Raw genomic sequence first — 25895 nt, 5'->3', positions numbered from 1 at the left:
TAAAATTGCTGAAGGAGAACTAGCAGTTGATTTTTGTTTGAATGAACTGGGAGCTTAGTTCTGGTACTGAACACGGATCCCTGGGCTGAGCAGGTGTTCAAAGGCACCCCGTTCTATAGTTTTAGGTGTGTGCCTGCCCCCGGAGTCATTGACTGGGTTCAGACGATCACAGTGAAGGAAGAAGCTATTGTGGCCGCTCTCCCCACCCCTGTCCATGTGCGACTGCCATTTGCATTATTCCCCACACTGCAGTGTGGGTTGGCGTGTCATCTGAACCCAGAGAGTGGCATTGGGGGGGGGGGCATCGTAGCCACCCTGCAACCCATGACATGCAGTAGATTGCACCTGGCTCTGTTGGTAGACTTCGGGGCTTGTGTCAAAAACAAAGTAGATCTTACAAGCCCACCACGGCCTTCGCATATTTTAACTTTATATGGATCTAAAGCCTACTCAGTCTGACTTTCATAACCCACAATTCTCATAATAAATACTAGGAGTGAAAAGAACAACTTGTGCATGTAGTAAAGTTGTAAATATGATGAACAGATCCACATATTTGTCAGTGAACATCCAGTCCATGGAATGTTTCATGGGTTGTATTGTGTAGACAGCACTACAAAGCCATCTGTTACAACATTTAGAGTGTGCAGCTGTCCACCAGATCTATTAGGGGGAACAGATCACCCAACTGTTTCACTTTATCTTGCCTAGTCTACTTACCTCCAGTATTCCTCACTTGGGCTGACAGTGTTAGAGAAGTTGAGAGGGACAGCACCATTCCCTGTGTGCATGACATGGTGGTCCAGGCATAGGTCCGTGTTCCACCAGTTGCCGCAGTGCTGCCAGGGCAGGTTTTTTGTCAGCGAGGCAAAGAGGTAGAAGAGAACATAGGCAATGATCATGTTATAGTAAATGGCCACCAAGGAGACAATCAGGATTGTGGCCATGCCAACACCTAAAGAGGAGCAGAAATGATGAAGAGAGATCAATATAATGGCAGCAATGCAAGTCTCAGGCAACTCCCTGGGGTGTGGCTTATCTGTTGCACTGTTCATGGTGCACATTTCAGGGCCAGAAAATCTGAGGCAGCCATGACCGTATAGGATGGCCGCTGTGCATTGGAGCACAGGTGCCTTGGTTGCATGGTCCATCAATAACCATTCACTCCAGCCATTTTCATCCAACCCCTTATATTAATCACCATTTCCTCTAGTGTATTGTGTTAAGAGCATGTGGGTTATCGGAAAATATCTGCTGCAATAGATTGTGTCTCTGAAACCACAAGAGAGTGGATGCATCTTGCTCCTTCACTGATTCCTTCGCATGCCATCTACTTTAACCCATTATGGACTCTGCTTGTGTCCCACAGTGGGTGAAGGTGGTAGCGACGTCTACTGCTGCTGCTGCAGCTGTCTTTGCACTGGCAACCCCACCTCTACACTACAGAAGAAAGAAGGGGGAATGAAATGTTGAGTGGGCTAGCAGAGTATTGCATCTTGCGCGCGCACACACCTTTAAAAAGTGGGCTTATCTTCCAAACAGCGAGAGGCCCCAGGCTTGAGAACTGGCCCAGTGACAGCTCCATGAAGAAGATGGGAATCCCACATATTGCCAACATGATGAAATATGGAACAAGGAATGCCCCTGCAGGAGACAAAAACACAACACGAAGCACAATGGTCATGGCTGGAAATTGGGCAAAGCTGAGCAAATATTGTGGTTCAATGTGACCACAGTAAGCATGAGCCAAATGTCTCTTCCCTGGGTATCAGATACTTACCTTATCCTCATCACAAGGGCTGTCAGGTTGCAACCCAGAGATTTGACCAGTATCTTTAAAATTGCCAAGAAATCAGGAAATGTAACAAGGTAGCTCCTCCTTCCACCCATCTACCGTCTTCGGTCTGCTTTCTGCCTCCTGCCTGCCTGCCTGTTCCAGGTGTGCAGTAAATGGGGGAGGGAGTACAAACTACAGGATAAGACAGGGAAGGGCTGGGAAGGCATATTACTTCGACTCTTCCTCTCCAGCAAGTCTAAACGTACAGTGCAAGTCTCCAGGTGGCAACTCTACCTTTATCACCTTAGCACTGGAGCACCTCATACAGATGTCTCTCTCCTTCCTTATCATCATAATGTGCTTGTGACCATCACTCAGTGTCAGAGAGCAGGCTTTGCACATAGAAGGTCCCAGGATCAATCCTTGGTGCCCCCAGTTTGAGGGACCAGGGAGCAGGTGATGGAAAGAGCTTCTTCTGGCTGAGACCCTAGAGACTGGCTGCCAGTCAGAGAAGGCAATACTGGGTTGGATGGACAGTCTGACTTGATATAAGGTAGTTTCTTGTGAACAGGAACCAGTGGAGACCGGTGGCTCTGATTTCGGTGGGGCTGTGATTCCATTCTGGGTTTCAGTCAGAACCAGCCAGAACTCTAAAGGAGCTCTCCAAGATGCTGAACCCATTTTGGGGATAGGGTTCTGTACCTTGGATAGCTCCTTTAGAGTTCTGGCTGGTTCTGACTGAAACCCAGACTGGATGTACAGCCCCACTGAAATCAGAGCCACCAGCCTCCACTGACAGGAACTATCCGTATTACCTTTTGGCAGATAGGAACTGAGACATAGAAAGGCTAAAAGGCCTTACCCTGCCACTAGCTGAGTACTTGGAGGACACAACAATGACTTCAGTGTGAAAGCTGAATCCAAATGACTTGGCAAGATGACCTGGAGTGACTGTGATTTAACCAAGAACACAATAAGTCCCAAGTTAGCATCCTGATCATTTATTTTATATATATATATATACACATATATATATAATATCACCAAAATGCCAAAGAAGTGTCTACATTTCCCATATTTTCAACTGTGGATTTTTTTTTTGACACATGCTTGATGCTTCACAAGATTAACTATCAATGCAAAGGGCTCCATTTCTACTCTACTGAAATGCAGCTGGCTTGTCAAAGAAAAGCACTTCCACCTACAATTCTTAGAAAAGCAATCAAAACACAGTATTAATCATAAGCTAAGTGGAAAACTCAGTTGAAAAGAATGAAATTTCCCCTAACTTTGTCAGCATCCTGGAACTGACACCCCACTATATAAGCAAAACATTCCCAAAGGTGTACAGTGAAAGGTTAGGATCTTGCTGTTGTTTTTGTCAAATTAGAGAAGATGGCATCTCGGGGGGGGGGGGGGGCTTTTACATCCTGCATTCATGCAAGCTGCTTTATACACTGACTCAGGAGGATGCATGCCCCCTACTGAGTCATCAGCTGTGCTCTTGGAAGCATGGGGGACATTTGGCAGAGGTGTCCAGCAACAAGCTGGCGCCTGCTTAAGAGTAAATTCACACAGAAGGATGCCCACTCCTTGACAAAGATGTCCTCCTCACATTCATATCCTAGTATTCTTCACAAACAAATGATGCAGAATTCTCAACTTACCTTATCACAGGGATCCCCAACCTTTTTAGGCCCATCGGCACATTTGAAATTGTCAAAAAGTGTCATGGGCATGACCATGAAATGGATGGTATGGGGAGGGGGCCTACTCATAAAAAGGTGGCAGTGCCCTCACTCTGTGTGTGTGTGTGTGTGTGTGTGTGTGTATTTTTTGTGTCTCTGTGTGAGAGAGAACACACAAACAACACATACATGCACAACACAAAACACAGGTAACAGAAAATACCCCTGTTGCTCCCTGCCACCTTCCAAAAGCTCCCAGCTTACCTAGCAGCAGTGGTGATAGGGGTGTTCCCCCCCCCTTTCATTTTTCCCAGGTGTCCATGAGGGCTTCAAATTACAGTGTTTGCTTCCAGCCAGTTGCTGTCTTCATTTTCTAAGACTGCCCCTGTCAGGCAGTCAGGCAGAGGCATTCTGGGAAAATAAAGATGGTGGGAAGCCGAAGGCAACCACTTCGCTTTGAAGCAATCCTAACTGCCTGGTAAAATGAACAATTAATGAATTGATCTTAAATATATAATGATTAAAAGACCACATAGGGGATGCAAAAGTAACAATGGCTTTAATAAATAAAATTTATAGAGAACAGACAGGGCCGTCCCCATTGTTATGTAGGGGTCAAGTGTTTGCATCAGGCGGCAAAGCAGGAAAAAGCAACAAATTGCACTGTTCTCCCCACCCTGCCCCTGCCAGGAGGGCCCGCCACTTCTTCTTTCTAATTGCTGTAGAGGTTACAGAGTTACAGAGGCTGTAACTTGGCACACTCCCTCGGGTACTTGTACACCATCCTTGAGCAAGGGATCTACACAGTCATTTGTGACTCCAAGCTGAAACTGAGACAGAAAATCAGATGGCAGCTTGGTGGGTCTGAGGATGCTGGTAGTGGCTGTGGACAAAAAAGTACTGCCCTGAGGTCCTTCTGTGCCAATTCCTCTTTTCTGAGGCCCTTCACACTGTGGCCTGCTATGTTTAAGATGCTGCTACAAGGAAATGGCAGCATCCACAAAAGGTCAAGGAACAAAGATAACGTGGTCCAGTACTTACCTCCCCCATTCGTGTAAGCACGGTATGGAAACCTCCAGACGTTCCCCAGCCCAACGCAGTAGCCAATACAGGACAAAAGGAAATCCAGCTTGCCTGTCCAGTTCCCTCTATCTTCAGGATACTCAATCTCTAGGTCACCATCTCCTTGATCGCTTGGTGTCATTAACAAGTCTGGAATTACTGGCTGACAAAAGAAAATGAAAAAGAAATTAGGACCACATTAAAGACAAGTATGAAAGAAGAGGAAGAAAGAAAAGCAAGGTACATTTCAGAGAGCAAGGCAGAATGATAAACAAAACGGTCGACAGCAGATAGACTATGATGTATAAGTCAAGATCAGCACTTATGTAACCCATTGGATCACAGTCACAAGAAGCCTTTGGGCATGTTCAATTGATGAAGCATCAGCTGGCAAGTTGCACGTGTGAATCAGCCCCCAGTGGTTTCCCCTGCCCAGTGGAATCAGTTTACATATTTCACCTATGAGTCAGGGAGGATCAGGTTCACACAGCCAGCAGCCTCCATGCAATGACCTTCGGACACTTCTGGCTCTTTTCTGAGGGCCCTTGGACAAGACATCATCAATGTGCTCCCTCAGGGAGTGTACCTTGTGTAAGTTAGATGTTGTCCCTTTGGTCCAGTTTTCCTCTTTGGTCCAGTTTTGGTCCAGCTGAATATTCAGATGTGTTCAAAAGCCTGATTAAAACAGAAGTCTCTACTGTAATCAAACCTTCTGTGGGCATTTTACGTGTGTGTGTATCTATAATGTTAGTAGTGTGGTAATTTGATGGTTAATTTCTGAATGAAGAATTCAGTGTGACTCGGTACAATATCGTATTAGATGAGGCCATCTAATTACCAGAGTTGGAAGTTCTGGATATCGTTATGAGTGTCCAGTGGGGAGCTGTGACAAAACCCCTCTCGGAAAAAGCCTTCACTGGATTTCACCGACCTAAATCGCAATTGGACAGCCTCCAGTTTGTGATTCTTGAGCAAGGTGAGGGAGCCTGTAGTGGTATCTAAGCCCCAAGTCTCTCAGGAGGACACCAGTTATCTGGATCCATATTGGTCCGGCTTCCAACCTGGATTTCGGACTGAAACTGCCTCATTCACTCTGGTGGATGGACAGATGTGTGACCCTGTTAATTCTCCTATATCTCTCAGCAGCTTTCAATTCCATCAGCCACCACCACCTTCTAGATCCTTCCTTGGGGTGGGGGCACACCTTGCTTTGCTGGCTAACCTTCTCGCCGCCATTGTCACCAGCTGCAATTGCTCCTCATCCTCTTCCTCATCATTGCTACCATTTGTTTGCTTGGCAGGCAGAGAGCCAGCGAGCAAGCAAGCAGTGGCATCTACTGGTCCTCCTTCTCCCCCCCCCCCACTGTCTGGCCCAGAGTAAGAAGCAGGTAAACAAGCAGGTTGCAATAGGGAAGAGGAAGAGTAAGTCCAGGGGGCTCTTCTCCCTGGGCCCCTACTGGGGGTAAGGATGTACTGATGGTGTAAAATCTGTTCTGTCTGGATTTCACGGATTGTCAGAAACCTTTCGTTTCATTGCCCGCTCATTGACGGAATCGGATTTTTTATTTTCCAAATTTGTGCTAATTTGCATTTGCACAAATTTGCATTTGCACAAATTCACAATTGTGCAAATGCACAAATTGCCCCCAAATGTGCAAATTCCTCCAAATATGCATTTTCATGCTTTAGCTGATGGGGGAAATTCATATTTTCACCTTTGTTTTTATTTTACATATTTTTTAATTACTAAATTTGTGCAAAATTTGGGGAAGTTAGAAAATAGTTAATGGTCCACAAGTCCACAGAATCTGCCCAACTGGTGGTGTGCTGCAGAATCCATGAGCTGGATTCATAAAAATCTACATTCACTTGACTCTGTTGTGGATTTCTCTGACATCCCTAGCTGGGGGGTGGGCCTTTGGCAGGAGCCCAACCTTGCCTACTCTTGCCACCAGCCCTGGCCCCAGAAGTGCAGTGGGCTCCTGTCAACAGTCCTTCACACCCCCCTTGGGTTAATACAGGGGTGCTGATCATATGGACCAGGACTTCCACATGAGGTGGTAGGGCAACTGCAGCAGTTTGTGTGAAATGAAGGGCTTGAAAAGGGGCAGCCACAATCTTGTGTGACTCAATAACAACAAACATGATTAACTATAAAGTGAATGAAATAATCTTTCTGAGAAATATTTGTATAGCACCAAGCATAAAAGCAATCTCCGCTTTAGACCCACATCAATACATATTTTTTTATAAATAAAAAAGCCCTTAAATGCCATTTGGCAAACATTTCAATAGGCCTTGCTTTTAATGTCCTTCTCATTTTTTTCTCTTTTCCCTGATCAGCCAGTAGTTCTGGACTTGTTAATGACTTGAAGCAATCAAGGAGATGGTGACCTGGAAATTGTGGGTTGCTTGTTCTGTGCTCAGGCTGAATGAAAACCGACTTATACCATGTCAGACCATTGGTTCGTGCGTTTCACCTGCCTTCCCCAACCTGGGGCAGTATCCAACTGCATCATTCTGTTAGTGTAAATGACATTGCACTAGCAGAAACTAGGTTCTGAACTATGCGCAAGAGAAGAATCCAACTAAAGTTAGGTTTGCGCAAGCGTGGTTGTGCAGGCAGTTGTGCCTATGCAACCTGTTGTGCAACCAGGTGTGTATTCTGCTTGTGCAACCTGTTATGCAACCAGTTGTGCATTCTGCTTGTGCAACCTGTCATGCAACCGGTTGCACATTCCGCTTGTGCAACTTGTACAACTGGTTGCTCATTCTGCTTGTGCAACCTGTCGCACAACTGCTTGCCCAATTGCTTGCACAACCAGTTGTGCAAACATAATGGGCAACAGTTTGCACAATGGAAAGATTCAGCAGAGCGCCATTAGCACTACTGAGTTTGCAGAATGACACTGTTGAATATTCACCCTGGTGCTCTTCAGATGTTTTGGATTTCAACTCCCACCAGCCCCTGTCAGCATGGTGAATGGTCAGGAATGCTGGGAATTACAGCCCAAAAGTCTAAAGGGCATCAGCTTGGAGAAGGCTCTTTTTCCACCAAAACTGGAGAAGCCAGGGATTGAACTTGGGGATGTTCCGCATGCAAAATGTGCTCTACCACTGAATGTGCAAACTATGTTCTACCCTTCCCACATACAGCCCTCCTCTCCCCAATTGCATGGGGCTTGTTTGGAACACAAACCCAGGCCCTCTCGCATCCGAAGTGAGAATCACATCTCTAGACCAATAAGCCGCTTGTGTTCTCCAGGTTAAAAACAAAACAAGCAAGGAAGTTCGCCTCATGTAAGACCTGCTCTGTCAGCAAGGGCACTGACTGAAAAACTCTCCCCTAAAAATGTTCCACTTGGCCTAGCCTTCAGACATATCTTCCCAACAAATGGAGCTGTCTGCTGTGCTTAATTCATTAAAAGGAGAGGGGCTAGGCAGAGGTGTGTGTGTGCGTTCAAGCCTATCTGGAAACCACACACACTGTCTTGGGAACTCTTATTTAAAATCCTTGATATGAGGAGAGAGGCTCTGGCTACTTAATGATGAGTAGAAGGCTCACTGCCAAATGCTCACGAGCACTTTAATCTTTATGATTAATCCACTTATTCCTTGCAAACAGTTCCAGGCTGAGCTGTGGTGAGCTCTGGCACAAATTAAGGGCTGGTCCTCTTTCACCAATAGCTGTCCTTTCATCTACCACAGCGGGCTACAGTTATCGCAACAGCAATGCTCCCTCCTCTTGTTCAGTTTCCATGGAGACAAGTGGAGAAAGTGTAAGTGAGGAAACAGACCTAATGGTAAAGCACAGATTTGCCTGCCATATGTCTGCATGCTGTTATGCTTACATAAACACATCCCTGTGCACAGGCCCAGACACCCAAACATGCCTGTACATGGTCAGTTTGACATCATACAGGTACATGGACATAGATATGCATGAACGCAAGTAAACAATAAGCACATGGGTGTAGCAGTGTGCATCTGCACCTCAAAGATGTAATTATTTCTACTTGCACATATATGGCCACAAGGTCCAGATAAACATCTGTATATAATCACATCGCCAAAGAAGCACGGGGATGCAAAGCAGTGTAATAAGTTCCATATACTGTATAGACACAATCATGCTGCGTACATGTATATAATGCCTGCCTCTTAGAGCCTTGTGATGTGAGCTGTGTAAAGTGTGAGAGTCGTAGAAAACGGAGGGGGAGAACATGGAATGGCAGTTTGACAAAAAGGACTGCTGGTGCTGGAGAATAAGAGGAGGCAGCAGCAGAGTGAGGGAGTGGAGCCAAGAAGGAAATTTGGGGAACACAGCAGTGTGGTGAAGAAGAGAAAGAAGCAGATGAAGCAGCCTTCAGCCAGAGGAAGAGTGAACCTCCACAACAGGAAGTGGCAACAAAAGACTGAAGGAACTGGGACAAGCAACTGTTTTCGGCCTGGGTTTTGTAGTGAATTGTGGTTTAAAGTTAGAGTTGTTCATATTTGCTTTATAGTTCTACTTTTTATTTTATTAATATTGTAATCCTAAAGTTACATGAGTACTGTTAACTATTTTGCTGTTTGTCTCTGGAGTGATTGCAATCTGATCTTCCTCATCCTAATTATCCGTGCCAGCTCCAGGTTTTTGAAGCCCCTTGGGCAAGGCACCCTCAGTGGCCCCCCTCCCTCAGGGAGCCTACTTTCTCAACATCATTGTCACCACTTGCTATTGCTCCTCATCCTCTTTCTCACCATTGCTACTACTTGATTGCTTGACAGGTAGAGAGCCAGTGAGCAAGTAGGCCATGGCATCTGCTATTGCTCCTTCTCACCAGCACCGTTGTCTGGCCCAGAGTGAGAAGTAGGTGAACGAGGAGGTTGCAAGGGTGAAGAGGAGGAGCAACTCCAGGGGCATCTTATCAGTGGGTCCATGTTGGGGTGTGGTCCCTTGTCCCTTGATCATGCATATGCTACCTGGCCCTGCTAATTATAGAAACCTGAGACATTACATGTGCAAGACATGTATGCCATCTAAAAAACTGTTAGATGATAATAATGTATCCCTAATACATCTTTATCAATGAATCCATCCTGGGCAAGGTTACTGGGAACACACTGCTAAAACTTCTGTATTTTCCTATGGGGACCGTCACAACATTTTATTTATTCATTTTGTTAATGAAAATATTCACATCCCACCTCTCTGTCAGAGACTGTCAAGGTGGATTCTTTTAAAACCACCAATTAAAAAAAATTAACAATATTAAAACTGCCACAAGATAAAACTAATTTAAGCCAAAAGCTTTCTTTAAAAGCCACATTTTAGCTGCTTGCTAAAAAAGCGAGCAGTGAGGTAGCCATATGGGGCGTTCCATGGCCCTGGCACAGCAATAGGGAAAGCCATCTTGTGTCTCCACCTGTCAAATTTCAGACAGCAGGGAGACAATCAACAGCAGAACCTCAGTTGTTGAATGGAGCTCCTGAGCAGGCATATCAGGAACAAGGCAGTCCTTCAGCTATCCCGAACCTGGATCATTTAGGGCTTTAAAGGTTAGCCAACAAAGCAAGGTGTGCCCCCACCCCAAGAAAGGATCTAGAAGGTTATGATGGATGATGGAATTGAAAGCTGCTGAGAGATATAGGAGAATTAACAGGGTCACACATCTGTCTATCCACCAGAGCGAATGAGGCAGTTTCAGTCTGAAATCCAGGTTGGAAGCCAGACCGATAAGGATCCAGATAACTGGTGTCCTCCTGAGAGACTTGGAGCTTAGATACCACTACAGGCTCCCTCACCTTGCTCAGGAATCACAAATTGGAGGCTGTCCAACTGCGATATAGGTCGGTGAAATCCAGTGAAGGCTTTTTCCAAGAGGGGTTTTGTCACAGCTCCCTACTGGACATTCATAACGATATCCACAACTTCCAACTCTGGTAATTGGATGGCCTCATCTAATACAATATTGTACTGAGTCACACTGAATTCTTCATTCAGAAATTAACCATCAAATTACCACACTACTAACTTTATAGATACACACACACGTAAAATGCCCACAGAAGGGTTGATTACAGTAGAGACTTCTGTTTTAATCAGGCTTTTGAACAGATCTGAATATTCAGCTGCTAAGAGGAAAACTGGACAAAAGGGACATCATCTAACTTACACAAGAATTGAATCACAGAGATATCTCAAAGAGAAATGTTGCTATAGGTCAAGTTGTCTTGTTCAAATACTTTCTTTAGCTTTGGCATGTTAATGGCTACACACAGCAAATATTACACAGTAGGTAACCCAGGCAGCAGATTATTTTGGCCATTTCTATAGCCAATTTGCACCCACCTGCATAATGGGAATAGGTTGTGCCTGAATGTCAGGCTGGGTCAAGACACCTGGAAATGGTGTGTGTGTGTGTGTATGCACGCACATGGCAGTAAGAAAGAATGCCTCTAAAATTTGAAGTGCATTGGTTGAATTTTGGAATTGAAGCTGCTTTGCAACTAACACCACTTACCTGTGTGCCTAGGACATGGCACCCCCCCCCCCCACTTTGGCAAAGACCTGTTTGACACTCCCATTAGATAAACTATCGAAGCTGGGACTTGGAGCAGAAAAATAGGTGGCGGAGAAAGTACCAAGTACACTCTCTCCCCTATCCCTTCTCTGCTCTTAATCACTCTCTGGTCAAATGGAGTAGATATACCAATGATATGATTTGGTATAAGATGGCTTTATATGTTTGTAAAACATATCAGGAAGGAAGTTTCAGATGGGTACTGGATGAAAGGTTTGGGTGTGCAGGATAGTCCCAGACAAGAAAATCTGTATCCTCCTCATACAGAGGAGCCCTTATGGCACAAATAATAATATAAAGCACACAAAAGCTCCCTGTGTTCATTTTCTACTGACTGAACTGAACTCCCTATAGGGACAAAAACAAAAAAGTAAAAGCACAATTTTCAAAGATTGCCCAAAACTTCTTTTGACTTTGCAAAGGATTAAGAAAAAGTCAAAGATTCTATCTTTTTCTAAGGTGCTACACTATGCACACTTTCCTGGGAGTAATCTCCATTGGAAACAGTGGGCCTTAATTCTGAGTAAACATACTGCATGGCAGTTCTGACTTAATGTACTGCCTCAGTAAAGAGAGCAGGATTAGGCCTACATCATTTTGGAGAACAATCAAAGGATTAAAAATAATTTTGAAATAAACATTTTCATCTGAACTGGTATTTCAAGGTCTAAATCAATACATTTTGAACAGTGACAACAGTTGCTTACTGAAAAGAGGAAGGAAGGGGCTGGTCCTTATTCTAGATACTAATGGATCTGGTTATCATTCCTTCTTACAAAAAACAAAAGTGAAAGCACAGAGAAAGCATGACAACTAGTTGGATGCAATATATATCCTGTGTTTTGCACCAAAAGGATAAACATTTTCTAAAATGAACAAAGTTCACACATAAGAAAAGTACATATAAACATTGACTATATATACAGTGTTCTCTGCATTAAAATTGGTAAGAAGAAAAACTTGTATTTCACAGAAGTGTTCTGTGAAAGAACAGTGGGACAGATCCAAATTTGCTCATATTTTGAATAGATCCACTGAAATCAATGGGAGTTAAATTAGTCATTTTTAACGTAAATCCCACTGATTTCAGTGGGTCTGCTCTAAGTATGACTTAGTCTAGATCCAACCCAGAGTTGTTGTTTTTTAAAAAAACTGAAATTCCTTAGGAAACACTTTCCTTGCATAAATGAAAAGACTTTTGGTTTCTTAGCTAGCACATGCCTGGCACTAAATCAGTGTTGACTGTTGACTAATAATCAGTAGAATAGGAATACTAGCAATTTCTCTTACATCCCATTTACAGTCTATGTTATGGTCCAAACTACTTACATCTGATCTCTTAATCTCTCCCTCCCCACACATAATGACTAATAATAATTAGAATAGGATAATTCTAATAATTATCATTAGAATAATTCATTAGAATTATTAGATAATTAGAATTAGATTATTAGATTATTATCATCTAATTATGGATTATTATTATTAGATTATTATTAGATTCGATTATATAATTATATAATTATACTTAGATAATTCATTAGAATAGGATAATAATGATCATTAGAATAGCCATTAGTCTAATGATTAATAATCATTAGAATAGGAATACTAGCCATTTCTCTTATATCCCATTTACAGCCTATATTATGATCCCAACTATTTACCTCTGATCTTTTAATCTCTCCATTCCCACACATTCTGCTTGGACTGTTCTCCCCACTTTTGGTTATCTAAATGACCTTCACCTATGGGAATGTTCTGCATAAGAGAACTCTAGGCACACCTCCTGGTGATCATTTTCTCTTATCAGCATCTCAAAGCTGATTTGTTGTGTGATGGCAAATTTTCAGTCTAGCCCTTTTTTCTTTTCTTTTTTTGTCTGCCCAAAAAAAAGACATGCATAAGTATGTGTGGGGGAAATGCCTGGTCACTGTGATTCCGCATCCCTCATATACTTAAGGGTGCAACCCTATGCATGAAAAGTCCTACAATTCCCAGCATGCCCCAGCCAGCATATGACTTTTGTAGGACTTTTTTCTGTCTAAACATGCATAGGATTGTGCCCTAAATTACTGTGTGAAACTTCTGCAGCCTTCTGCAACCTGGCTAGAAATGATGGGAGTTGTAGTCCAACATAGCTGGAGGGCACCGGGCTAGGGAAAATGAAGATTTGGGGTTGTGGTAATGTGTTCACATGACTAGTCCCCCACATACATAATTCATTATGGCTGGCAGTGCTGGGGGGAAGGGGAGACTGGCTGCATGTGGAGCATTACCTTAGCCAGGGCTCACTTTGGCCCATTCCTGGAACCTATAAGCTGAGCCATGGGATGTCTGAAGAAAGAGTGTGCATCTGAGTATGGGAAGAGTATATGCCTCTCTGACTGAATAACCACAGCCAATTCCACATAGACACACAACATAGGATTACAGGAAAGGGTCTCCAGAACCTGGCTTTATACAAACATTTAAGTACTGGCATGTATGAATGAAATGATAATGCCTTTTATATTTTGTATGCTGCAAAATATAACTCCTTTTTTGGAGGGGGAAAGCAGGGTATAAAATGATCCTAATTTGCAGTTGTATGAATCAGCCTGGAGTTCATTCCTGTGAAGGCACTGTCATATAATTCAACCATTTTCTAGCTCCGGCCAGTTCCCACTGAGCATGATCACTGTTATGCTATGGCAAGTGGGCACAATTGGAATTTTCAGAGAGTGTTGTGGGTGCTGTCACAAAACGGGTGCCACAGGGCTTGCCCATTCATAAAATGGCTGCCATGGTGGGTGTGGGCAGTCACAAAACACTCATTACCCAGAAAGCAAACTGGTGTCAGGGTGGACACTGAGCCCATAGAATCCCAGAGTAGTTCTGATTCTGAGGAAGAGGAGTCGCTCCTGGGAGAGGAGCGCTCTCCTCTTTCCCAGGGTCAACAGCTGACGGAGATTCCTCCCACCAGCATTCCTAGCTTAGATAGCAGTCCTGGGAGTGACAGAGTGCGGGAAGCAGACTTGATGGACTTGATGGATGCGCGACGCCGATGCAGAGAGCGGCGCCAAATGGAGGGTGGAGAAAGGAGGCGTAGTGCCCGGTTGGCGCGCAAACAACAGCTGCGCCCAGAGGATCCAAGGGAAAAGGGGAGGGACTCTCCCTAGTCCTTAAATTCAGGGGTCTGCCAGTAATTCCCTTTCAAACGGGGACCAACTGTTCCAACTTAGGGCATAGGTACTCTGCTGCTCATATCTAGTTGCTAACAGTAGAGTTGTTAAGTTGTAAAAGAGGAATAAAGCTTTGAAAAGAATCCATTTGTCTGTGTCTGGACTTGGCTACTGGATTAGACTGAGAGAGGCCTCCAAGGAGCCCTTGACAACTGGTGAAACTAAAAGAAATGTAATTTGCCCAAGCAACAATGAATATCTGGCCTTGCAATATATACGAAGTGGAATTATCTGGTGATTATCAAGTGGTACAAGGCGTTTCCTGGGGCTGGGCAAAGGATTGACATGAGGAGCTGTGGGTGGGCCCCTACACACCCCCAATCTATTTTTTTAGGCAACAACTCCCCACTGATTAGCCCAAGACTAGTCAGCCTTTTCAGCCCTGAGTGTAGTGAAATATGATCCTCAATAGAGACTGAGAGACAATACCTTATATGGAAAAGTGAAACTAAAAGCAGAAGGCTTTGCACAAGAAACAGAACCCCACACTAGTGGGTTTGTTAGAACTCTCCTCTAATTTGTAGTTAATAAAATAGTAGAGATGGATGGACTCACTTCAGTCAGTGACATTGGGCACTCGCCACCCCCCCCCACTGCCTGCCCACCCCTGTTCAGCTCCCTGGACAAGCTGCTACAGGGTCAGGGGCACCCAGCAAGCACCCAGCAGCCACCCAACCCCTCACTGAGCCAACATTTGGCAAAAAAAGTGGCAGCTCTGGCTTTTCTGTTAAAGTAATGTTGTGTAAATGGTGGCCATAAAGGGGCCATTCACACAATATTGCAGGCCTGAAATGTTACTCCTCTAATGTTGTGTAAGTGGCCCCTTTACAGCCACCATTTACACAACATTACTTCTATGGAACAACACGAGCCGCCTTTTTTTTTTTTTTTTTTTGCAAAATGGCAGCTTGGTGAAGGAATGGGTGGCCACCAGGCACTCGCAGACCGCGCAGTGGTTCAGCGAACAGGTCCAGTGAGTGTGGCAGCTTGGCAAATGGGGTCCGGGAGGCCGAGTGGGGGGTAATCCACCAGACTCCACTTCCGTCTTGGACTCCCGTGACATCCCTTGATAATAGTTATTGTTAAGAAACTGCAGCCTCAGGTATTCATTAAACATGGTGTCAGAAGTCAGGACCATTCCACAGAATGAGGACAGAACTCTTGCATAGCTCCACAAAGGAATAACACTGCACGTGATTCTGGGTGGTGGTTTGAGCACTACATCATGTGCACATACATATACATTTAAATGCATATGCACACATGAACACACACTTGCAGGGGTGATGGGATCGCTGGGAGACAGGGAGGTTAAAGCCCCTCTCCCACAATCCCAATTGGGATCACTGCTTCCCTGCCACCATTAGTGGTTGGGAAGCAACGATCCTGACTACTTCTGGGTCACTGAGAGAGGGGAGGCTAAAGCCTCCTCCCATCCCTCCAACAATCCCAGCTGCATTGGGGCTGCTATGAGCAGTGCAAGAAGCGCAGTCTTTTCCATGCTGGGCTGATCAGATGGGCTGCACAGAGAAGTCTGTGGGGCTTCCTTGGAGTTGCGGGCTGCAGAGGGAGCAGCTGAGGGCCGTGGGTTGCCCACCCCTGGATTAGGCTATTAATATAGAAGTTGCACATTTACAGAATAATTTGCAAAGCTGGCAATGACCTATCTTCCAATATGTTATTTACAGCAGGAAATACAAGAAACCTCTTTAATCATCTTATTTGGCTTTTTTTTAACAAGAAAAACTAAAGGTGGAACAGACTATTCATTTAAAAAAATCCAATCTTTCAAGTAATTTTGGCAGAAGACCCAAAGAAGCTAAGATTAGCCAGGTAAATTGTTTGTCATGGTTTTGCTGTGATATTTTTGAATTTGTATATGATCCCAGCTAAACTTTCTAAATGTGGCAAGATCTACTTTTTCTACTTTCAAATTGTGGATATTTGTTTCACATTGCAGATCATATGCAATGTATTCAAGATTAATTGTAGCTGAGATTATTGTGGCCAGTTTGATCAATGGCTCAGATCAGATATAGCAAGGACTATTAGATATTCCAGTGTCAAAGTCTGCCAAATCTATTATTCTAATAAGCATCAGATAGATGTGATAAACAGCCTTTTGGGAAAGGAGAAGAGTTACAATGTGTGTAAAAACACTACTAAAGCCTTTCTTTTACTAATTATGATCATTGGCTCTGTACCAGACTCAGAACACAGAGTTATTGGAGAAAATAATCCCTCACTTTAAGAAATACATCTGTGTCACTACTGAGTCACAAGCTGGCAGCTTGAGAAAACAACAGATCCCAACCCCTAGCAAATGAATATTCCCACCCCCAAACAGTATTTTGCCATGGGAGCATCTCCATACGTCCAATCGTGATGGCAATCACAGGGTTGCTGCCCAGGCAACTCCCCATAATGTCTAAGTAGCCTGCCTACACTCTACATTATTAGCTGCTGCTGGGAGGAGGGCACAGCATGCCACTCATTCCCTCAACGACACATTACTGGGAGAGCAAAGGGACCCTGAAACGAGGTTGCTTTTTTGGCGACAATCCCATGATGGCTGCCATGTCTCTTCAGGCTTCCAGATGTCAGTTTACCCAGGAATGGTAGCCACAAACCAGGAAACAGAACAGGAAGTGCTTCATAGAAGAGCTTCCTGTTATTACAGGGAGCTTGGAGTTACCATCTACTGGCTTAATGCTATGGCTGCTCCCCTTTCAATGGTGATCTTGCTGGTATGCTCAGAACAGCAGCAATCAGCAAAGAGATTATTGATTCCCAGGGTGGCCATATGTCTTACGTGACAGAGTAACAGTCCTTATTTGAAGATCTGTCAAGAGGACAGTCCTCCATTTCAAAGTGTCTCTATGTGAAGGGCTGTCCAGTCCAAGTCTGGTATAAAGATAAAGAACCATCAGAAGGAAGAGCTGGGCCTCGAAGGTGCCCAGCAGAAGCACCTAAGCAGAAGAGTGAGCGAGGCGCACATGATGTGATATATTGCATTTCTAAATTTGCATGAATTCCAACCTTCCTTAAGCTGGACTACAGGTCCCACCATCCCTAGATAGCATGCTGGCTGGTGATGATCAGAGTTGTGATCCAACACATCTGGAGGGTGCCAGATTGGGGAAGGCTCATCTGTACATACAAATTAGCATATGTCCATTTTATGAGCCCTCTTTGGTCTTCTTTTTTGGTGACACTTTTGTGTGTGTGTGTGTGTGTGTGTGTATGTGTGTGTGTATGTGTGTGTGTGTGGGGGGCACATGTGGCCACCCTACTGATACTTCTGTCTGGCATGTCGCTGTGTTGGTCACCCACAAAAGTAAAGAAAGCTAATATCGGTCAGTGCCCTAGGAATTGGATGGTTTCAGTCTGTCTGAGCTACCAGATGATGCCACTGAGGCTCTGTAGACTTCCCCACCACACTGTGGTAGTGAAGTACATTCTTTGGGGAAATGGCCGTGGTGTGCTTCATCCCCATATCAGTTTATCCAGCATTGCTGGCCCAGGAACAACTAGAGATGGCATGAAGCCATCTTGAACGTCACTCCAAAGCAAAACAGGACTCACTGTTTTATCCGAACCTCAGCAAAGCTTTCATTTGCTTTCCCCACTACCAGCCACAAGAGAGGAAGCCTTTTTGTTCTCATACTTTCTGTCCAAAGGCAAGCACCGAGCAGGGGCAGGATGGTTGTCCTTATAGGAGACCACCTGCAGGTCTCGTGAACTTTCACAGCTAGAGCTCTCTGAGTGGTTAGCAGGCATCTGCAGAAGGAGGGGAAATAGTTATCGGGAGCCAAGGGGAATGAAAGACGTCAAGGTGATTCAAACAAGACCCAAATGACAGTACACAACGTGCTCATTAGGGTGAATAGCAAGTGTGGAAGTGCCACCACATGGATGTGAGGTGTGCAGGTCCGTGCGCACAGGCATGTTGAGCTGCTGGCCCATGCCTCTTTGGTTTTCGGTTCTGTTCTAAAGCCCACAGGATATAGATAAGGAAGTGACTGGCTGGGCAATTCATTTCAAAGACTGAGCAAACCACTGACGTACTGGAGACACACTAGAGATCATTTGGATTTATTTCAGTTTCCTTGCTACATACCCTGTCACATCTGTGTGCGTGTGTGTGTGTGTGTGTGTGTGAGAGAGAGAGAGAGAGAGAGAGAGAGAGAGGGAGGGAGACTCAAGGAAGACCAGACTACATAAAAGGTGCATGGCATGGGTTGCCTATTGCTTCACACTCCTTCTCCTCTTCCTGCTCTGCCCCATATAGTTTGGAGGGAACCTCCTATAAGAAGTCACCATCTTTGAAATATGTTGCTCAGGAAGAGAAAGCGTTGACAGCATCCCATCCGTTGCCCCAAACATCGCCTCCTTTACTCATATGCACCATTGCCCTATCGCCTAAAGGGCTCCTGGTGGGGGCAGTACGGGGAACCGCACCTGCTGTGCATGCATAAGGTCCCAGATTCGATGCCCGGCATCTCCAGCAGGGCTGGAAAGACTCCGGCCTGAAACTCTGGAGAGCCACTGCCAGTCAGTGTTGACAATACTGGGCTAAACAGGCCAAGGGTCAGATTCAGTACAGGGCAGCTTCCTGTGTTCCTATTCCTATGCTGGAGAGTCACAGAGCCTCCTTTAGCTATAGACATTTAGGGGCATCTTTCTTCCATTCACAAACAGAAAGAACTCCCTCATTGCCCTAAGCTTATTTCGCTGTCACCTCTTGAATGACGAGCTTTCAGAGTGTCTTTGGAAATGATCTAAGCCAGGGGTCCCCAACCCCCGGGCCGCGGACCGGTAGCGGTCCGTGGCCTGTTAGGAACCGGGCCGTAGGGGTGTGCGAAACCCCCTTACCTTGGGTTGGCGGGGGTCGGCGGGGGGGCGATCTGTCCCTCCCCCCCAGAATCCTTGCCGGCCCTGGCCTGCTCTGCTCCGTGGCGAGTCCGCAGAGCTGCCAGCCAGCTCCAGCCGCTGGCGGACTTCCGGCCGCTGGGACGCAAATGGCATCCGCATAGTGGACACCATTTGCATCCCAGCGGCCGGAAGTCCGCCAACAAAACCATCCCCCCCCCGGTCCGTGGAAAAAATGTCTTCCACAAAACCGGTCCCTGGTGCCAAAAAGGTTGGGGACTGCTGATCTAAGCCATGAGAGGTCCACCAAGGAGCCAAGAAGGCTGGGGAGATGGGAGAGAGGTGCAGTAGGCAGAATGAAGCACCTGCCTCAGGCAGCTGGTTTGGGATGTCATGCAAGGGCAGCAAATTGCTTGTAATTTACATGTATTATTGTATTTGTACTGCCAGGGAGGGGGAAAGGCGCTTGTGGGGTTTTCTGCCTCAGTTGCCAAAATAACTTGACCAGCCCTAGAGACTATGTTCCCAGTGGTGCAACTAGGTAATTTTGGACCCTGGTCATAATGGTCTTAAAGGGGGCATCCTTTAGATTCCCCCCCCACCAAGCTGGGCAACTCTGATAAACAAAGAGAGTTTCTGAGCATGTGCAGAATTTCATGTTTTAAACAGAATTTCATCATGGCACCAGCATGGCTACAGGAATAAAATTAGGTTCTCTTCTGCTGTCCTGATACTAAAAATATTCACTTGGGACTAAGTACCATTGTAGAAGGAGATAATAAATGTTTAAAGTAAAAATAGTAAAACGAGCATCCCTGTTTGCCACTGCCCTTATCATCTGCCCCTCTGAGGGTGATCTTGGGGGGAGGGGGGCTGAGCTCTGCGGCCTGGACTTCAGTCCCAAGGGCAAGGGATGCCATTGGCTGCTCTGCTTTGCCTCTGGCAATGAAACGCCGTGGGCTGGCCCTGGGTGGAGTGAGAAGTTTGAGCGAGAGAAAGAGGGAGAAAAGAAGGTAGAGGTGTATGAATAAGGGTGGGAGGTGAAAGGGAAATTACCACCACAAGGATTGCCAGGGAAAAAGAGGGGGAAGCCAGCCAGAGGAGGCCAGCTTGGGGGGAGTGGCTATGCAAAGAAGCGCAGAGAAACTCAATAGACTTGGCCCAATTTTTTGCTCCAGCAATTCCCAATGTGGAGCAGCAACCCAGCCCTATCTACACGGAGACGCTTTCTGAGGCGATTCCATTTAAATCCAAATTTTCATGAAATTGGGTTTGCGCTTCCTGTGGCAAACATAGCCAGTATACATGGTATGCACATGGTGTATACATTTTTCAGAAACCCACTTTCACAGAGCAAACTGCACCTGAAACCACATTAGTTGGGGGGGGGGAGTCCTGTGAGTAGAACTGAATGTCATCAACTGCGGGGCAGCGAATGAGTGGAGGCTTGCTCCATGCCTCTCTCCTCGCTCCCTGACTCAGTGAAGTGCAATGGAAGACAATGAGTTACTTCTGAGTAGACATGGTTAGCCAACACCTCTCCTCATGTCCACCCTTTCATGATGCAACTTCCCCTTCCCACCTATCAGTGCTGCTCCCCACAGCTGGCACTGAAGCCAACTGAGGTCACAGACTCCCAAACCACATTGTGACAGGGAAATCTGGCGCAAAACAGCTTTGCAAAGAAGCAGCTTTTCGGGCAGAAAAATGCGCAGTTGATGCGGAGTGGGGCTTATGTCATCTGCCATGATCGTCTGTGAGACGCAGTAGAACCGGAGTCAACCCCCCACGGAGATGGGCCCCAGTCCTCTTGAAGCTCAAAAGCCGAAGCTGGAAGACAGGCTGGGTGCTGTTCAGCATTCCCCACAGCCTCTCCCTTCTTCCCTGCCACCGCAATGCCCCCTAGCACCTGTTACACTTTGGATGCTGTGGGAGGGCAAGGAGGAGGAGGGTATTGGAGGCAAACAGGACAAGGACTAGGGCCTTGCACATGAGCCTCCCTCTCCCAACAGCCACAACGTGAATCATCCTGGCGGAAACACCTGCTGCCTACCAGGAAAAGCATCCTCCTCACGAGGCCAGCTGGCTAGAGCGGGTGCCTCCAATTATTTGCACAGTGCCAGCGCTGAGCAAACTTGCTAACTAAAGGGGGTGAGAAGCGGAAGAGCTCATTATGAAATGGCAGCCTCCCACCTGGCCACCCACCTGCCTCATCTGTTGCCTCCGGCTCCGGGAGCAGAACTCATTGCTCTTCCCAGTGGCAACAGACAAATCATTCCTAAGTCCTTGGTCCCGGAGGAGGAGGAGGCAAATCCTGCCCCCCTCACCTTGGGCTGTGGTTCTGGCTCCCAGCCTTCACCAGCTTTCCCCGCTCTGTATGACTATGACAAAGGCACCACCTGCTCCAGCTCCCCCTCCCCTCTTCTTTGTGGCATCTCAGGGGGTGCCTCTGGTGCCAAACGCTGCGGCCTCTTACCTTCTGCGCACGCTGCTCCTTGCCCTTCTTCATGGTGGAGTCGCGTTGCTATGCACTCCCTCCCCAGCGTTTGCACTCTCTCACTCTTCCACTTGTTCTGGAGATGGTCTCTGTCTCTACAGCAGTGGGGAAGAGGAGCGTCCCCCCCAAATAAATAAATGAGCAGATCCACAGATTAAAAATGAGATCCACAGATCGCCTTCCGATTCTCTTTTCTGCCCCTTTCCTGGATGGCTGCTTGGCTGAGCGTTAACTGGCACAGTGAGAAGGGATGTTAACAACACTATCTGGAAGGAGGCAGACCGAGAGAGAGAGAGAGAGAGAGAGAGAGAGAGAGAGCGCTGCTGGGGAGGGCTAGGAGCAGCGCAGACTGGCTGGCACACACAGGTTTGCTTTGAATTAGATGGAAACGGCAGTCTGACGAGCAGCAAGTGAGGAGTGGGCCAGTGGCTGTACCCTAGGGGCAGGATTCCTGGAGCATGGCTGTGCGGATGGCTAGTAGCCAGGTCTGCTCATGTTCGGAAGCACAATGCCTCGGAATATCAGTTCCTGGGGTAGCAACAGTCTGCCTTTATGTCCTGCTTATGGGCTTTCCAGAGTCATGAAACTAGGCATGTACGGATTTTGTTAAATCCATTCCATCTGTGTTTCATGGATTGTCAGGCATCTTTTGTTCCATCATCCACTCACTGACGGGATTGGATTTTTAAAATTTTATTTATTTTAGGAATGTATGAGAACTTCATTCCTGCTTGCATATGCACATTGGAGCTAACACACCTTAACACTAGGGTGCACTTCTGAAAATTCCCCCCAAAAGTTTTTTAAAAAATGGTCTGTGAGTCTGTGGAATCTGTGTGACTCAGAAAAAGCCAGTCTGCTGCAGGATCTGCAGGTCGGATGCATAGAAATCCAAATTTATTTATTTATTTATTTATTTCCTGCCTGTTTTCCTCCTTAAGGAACCCAATGCGGTATACAGAATCTTCCTCCTCTCCATTTTATCCTCACAACAACAACCCCGTGAGGTAGGTTGGACTGAGAGTCTGTGACTGGCCCAAAGTCACCCAGGGAGCTTCCATGGCCAAGTGGGGACTAGAACCCGGATCTCCCGACTCCCAGTCCAACACTCTAGCCGCTACACCACACCAGCTTTTATCTGAATCCCTTGCAGATTTCTCTGACATGAAACACGAAGCTGGACTAGATTCGGCTTGGTCTGTTCCTGAAAGGCTCTCCTTATGTTCTTAGTTCACCATCACAGGGGTTTCCCCACACCAGTGCAGTGTTCAAGAGATCGCTTGCTCTTCAAAACTGCAATGACCTACACGTTGAATGGATTTAGGAGTGGGGGTGCTGGAGAATTCTGTTTGGTCCTCAGTTTTAAGCGAACTTATCGAATTCAGACTTCCCTGATGAATATGTGGACCGGCATACAGTTATCCTTCTGTTTGCACACTTCATCACATTTTGTGATGCAGTTCTTGGCTCCAAAAGGTGCATTTTAGAAGAGATGTAGACAAAAATGAGTATTCTAGGGGGAAATGCATACCATTGGAATGTATGTGCGCTGTAGGGGGCAGAATCCAGTGGCAGAATCCAGTGCCCATGTGCAGTCAGCCCCCCTGATTCTGTTCTGCAAGCGGCACCCACCGCTTGCAGAACAGAAGTTTAGTGCTTCCAGGGACATTCCAATGCAAGTGGAACTGCTTGTTTCTGGAACAGAGCAGACTGGCGGAGCTCACGTAAGGGAGCTCTGCTGCCCTGCCCTGTTCCAGATAGGGTTGGTGGAGAATTTCTCCACGAATCTTCGGGAGGCCGAGTGCCAATGCATTCGCCCCCCCGAAAGTGTTGGGGAAATTCTCCGCCGGCCCCCCGCCCCCCCCGGGATGGGACTTACCTTCGGCGAATGTCCCTCACGGCAGCGGGTCCCGGCGGCGGTTCGGTGGCGGTTCAGTGGGGGCGGGGGCGGCAGCTGGTCTCCCGACTGGCTGCCACCGCCGCCATTGCAAAAAAAAAAAAGTAAAGTAAAAAAACAACAACACACACCCGTGATAGGCTATGTAACGATTTACGTAGCCTATCACGGCTAGATTTCCAAAGTCAGCAGTGATAGGCTACGTAAATCGTCACGTAGCCTATCACGGCTGACTTTAGAAGAAAAAAAAAAAAGCGCGTACGCAAATGGCAGCTCCCATGGGGCGCTGCCATTTGCGTTCCTTATTTTGGCATGTCTAGTCTACGTAAAGATTTACGTAGACTACGGCGAAAATAAGGGAACTAAAGATTTTAGGTAGCGTGGACAAACCATAAAGGCCGTTCATGCAAACAAAAGGAAAGTCAATGAGTTTTTGTGAATGGGCACATTTGCAGATGCAAGGTTCTTTCAAAGTATTGTCTTTTCCACATGTAATTTGCAGAAATATCACTTCCCTTATGAGCGAATCCTGGTTTATTACTGAGCACTCACCTTAAATAAATGAGTGGACACTATCTGCAGTCATTCTAGGACACATCTACACTGCAGCTGTCCTCATCTCAACCCAGGGAGGTATAGTTTCCTTTGCTTACAGCATGTTTGTACCTTATTATCTGTTGCTTCCCTGTCCCTGTTTTACTTTTCTCTGAGGCTGTGTAAGGTTAGACCCACAGAACTGATAGCAGGTTTTCTTGTCCATCATCCTTTAAGATCGATGTGAATGTACTAGATATAATCTCACCTTAGCTGTGATCTTCTGCACTCCTTTGCCCCCAGAAACAATTGTTGTTGTTCAGTCATTAAGTCGTGTCCGACTCTTCATGACCCCATGGACCATAGCACGCCAGGCCTTCCTGTCCTCCGCTCTCCCCCGGAGTGTGCTCAAGTTCATATTCATTGCATCGGTGATGCTATCCAGCCATCTCATCCTCTGCCGTCCCCTTCTCCTTTTGCCTTCAGTCTTTCCCAGCATCAGGGTCTTTTCCAGGGAGTTTTCTCTTCGCATTAGGTGGCCAAAATATTTGAGCTTCAGCTTCAGTATCTGTCCTTCCAATGAGCACAATAGCAGCCTAAAAGGGAGGAAATACAAGCAAGCAAGAAGTGAGACAATTTCCATCAACATCCAGAGGTCCAGTTGAGATCTTTTGTATGCCAATATTATCATTATTATCTATGATTTAGACTCTCAGTGGACTTTCCCCTTTGCAAGGGTGAGGGACCTATTAAAATGGTTTGCCCTTGGTGGCTAATGAATTCTGATGGATTCCAGAGGGCTCTGGGGGATTTTCCTGCTGGTATGGTTGGTGCTCCTGTTGAAGCCCAGGTCTGTGAATGTAGAGATGACTCGGGCAGTTGACATGATTGTGCCCAAATGCTCTCTCCCTCTGAACAGAGCCCGGCCATCTCCTTAGGATACACCTGAGCTGAGGGCAATTAAGCAAGAAGGAACATGGCTAGAACATAGGTGGAGGAAAACTCATGCTGACTGAACACAGGTTAGAGCTCACTATTGAGTCTACTTTGTGGCAGTGATGGTGGCAAGAAGGGAGTTCTTTTCCACCACCATTGCATCTTCTCAGTGTCATCCAGTGGAGCTTTTCCAAGTAGTTCGTGGCCTGCTACAATCTGTTCCAGGGAGAGAAACGGTGGAATCTTAGGTAGCACGCTGTGACGAGTTTGCACAGCACTTTGAAGCTAAAGTTGCTCAAATCCGTCAGGAATTGGACACCACAATTAATGCAGTTCCATTTGTAGAGGTGTCCGGAGCACTGTCCAGTCCAGTTTTATTGGATGAGTTTCAGTTATTGAGGCTCGAGGATGCTAGGTTACGTTTGAGAGTGTACCTCCAGATCTGAATGCCCTGAGGGGCTTTTTTTCACAGCGGCAATAGAAATGGCTGGGGCAGAGTGGAATACCTTTCTAGCATTTAGAATGCTAGAAAGAAATTTAGAAATTTAGAGCCAGTGTGGTGTAGTGGCAACAGTGTTGGACTGGGAGCTGGGAGATCCGGGTTCTAGTCCCCACTCGGCCATGGAAGCTCACTGGGTGACTTTGGGCCAGTCACACACTCTCAGCCCAACCTACCTCACAGGGTTGTTGTTGTGAGGATAAAATGGAGAGGAGGAGGAGGATAATGTAAGCCGCCTTGGGTTCCTTGCAAGAGGAAAAAAGGCGGGATATAAATGCAATAATAAATAATAAATAAATAAATTTACCGAGTCCTGTAGCAGCCTTCCTCAACCTGGTGCCCT

The 25895-nt window shown here is 46.2% G+C and overlaps 1 protein-coding gene across 1 annotated transcript in view; it reads right to left on the bottom strand.

Annotated features, from left to right (window-relative positions):
- The window catches only part of SLC6A7 (solute carrier family 6 member 7), a 38410-nt gene extending 16712 nt beyond the window's left edge, over positions 1–21698 (bottom strand). The window contains exons 1-8 of the mRNA XM_084829809.1: positions 21666–21698; positions 21264–21331; positions 19951–20155; positions 17950–18097; positions 16927–16985; positions 4507–4690; positions 1513–1644; positions 721–955 (exon numbers count right to left, since the gene is read on the bottom strand). Coding sequence (XP_084685935.1) covers positions 721–955; positions 1513–1644; positions 4507–4690; positions 16927–16985; positions 17950–18097; positions 19951–20155; positions 21264–21331; positions 21666–21698 — 1064 coding nt within the window. The remainder of the gene's footprint in view (positions 1–720; positions 956–1512; positions 1645–4506; positions 4691–16926; positions 16986–17949; positions 18098–19950; positions 20156–21263; positions 21332–21665) is intronic.
- Positions 21699–25895: the final 4197 nt, after the last annotated feature.

The sequence above is a fragment of the Heloderma suspectum genome, chromosome 2, assembly GCF_057233095.1.
Source record: "Heloderma suspectum isolate Gila_16-S chromosome 2, 16-S_ref, whole genome shotgun sequence".
Lineage (NCBI taxonomy): Eukaryota > Metazoa > Chordata > Lepidosauria > Squamata > Helodermatidae > Heloderma > Heloderma suspectum.
Note: the sequence above shows the minus strand (reverse complement) of the source record. Positions and strands in the feature narration are given on the sequence as shown.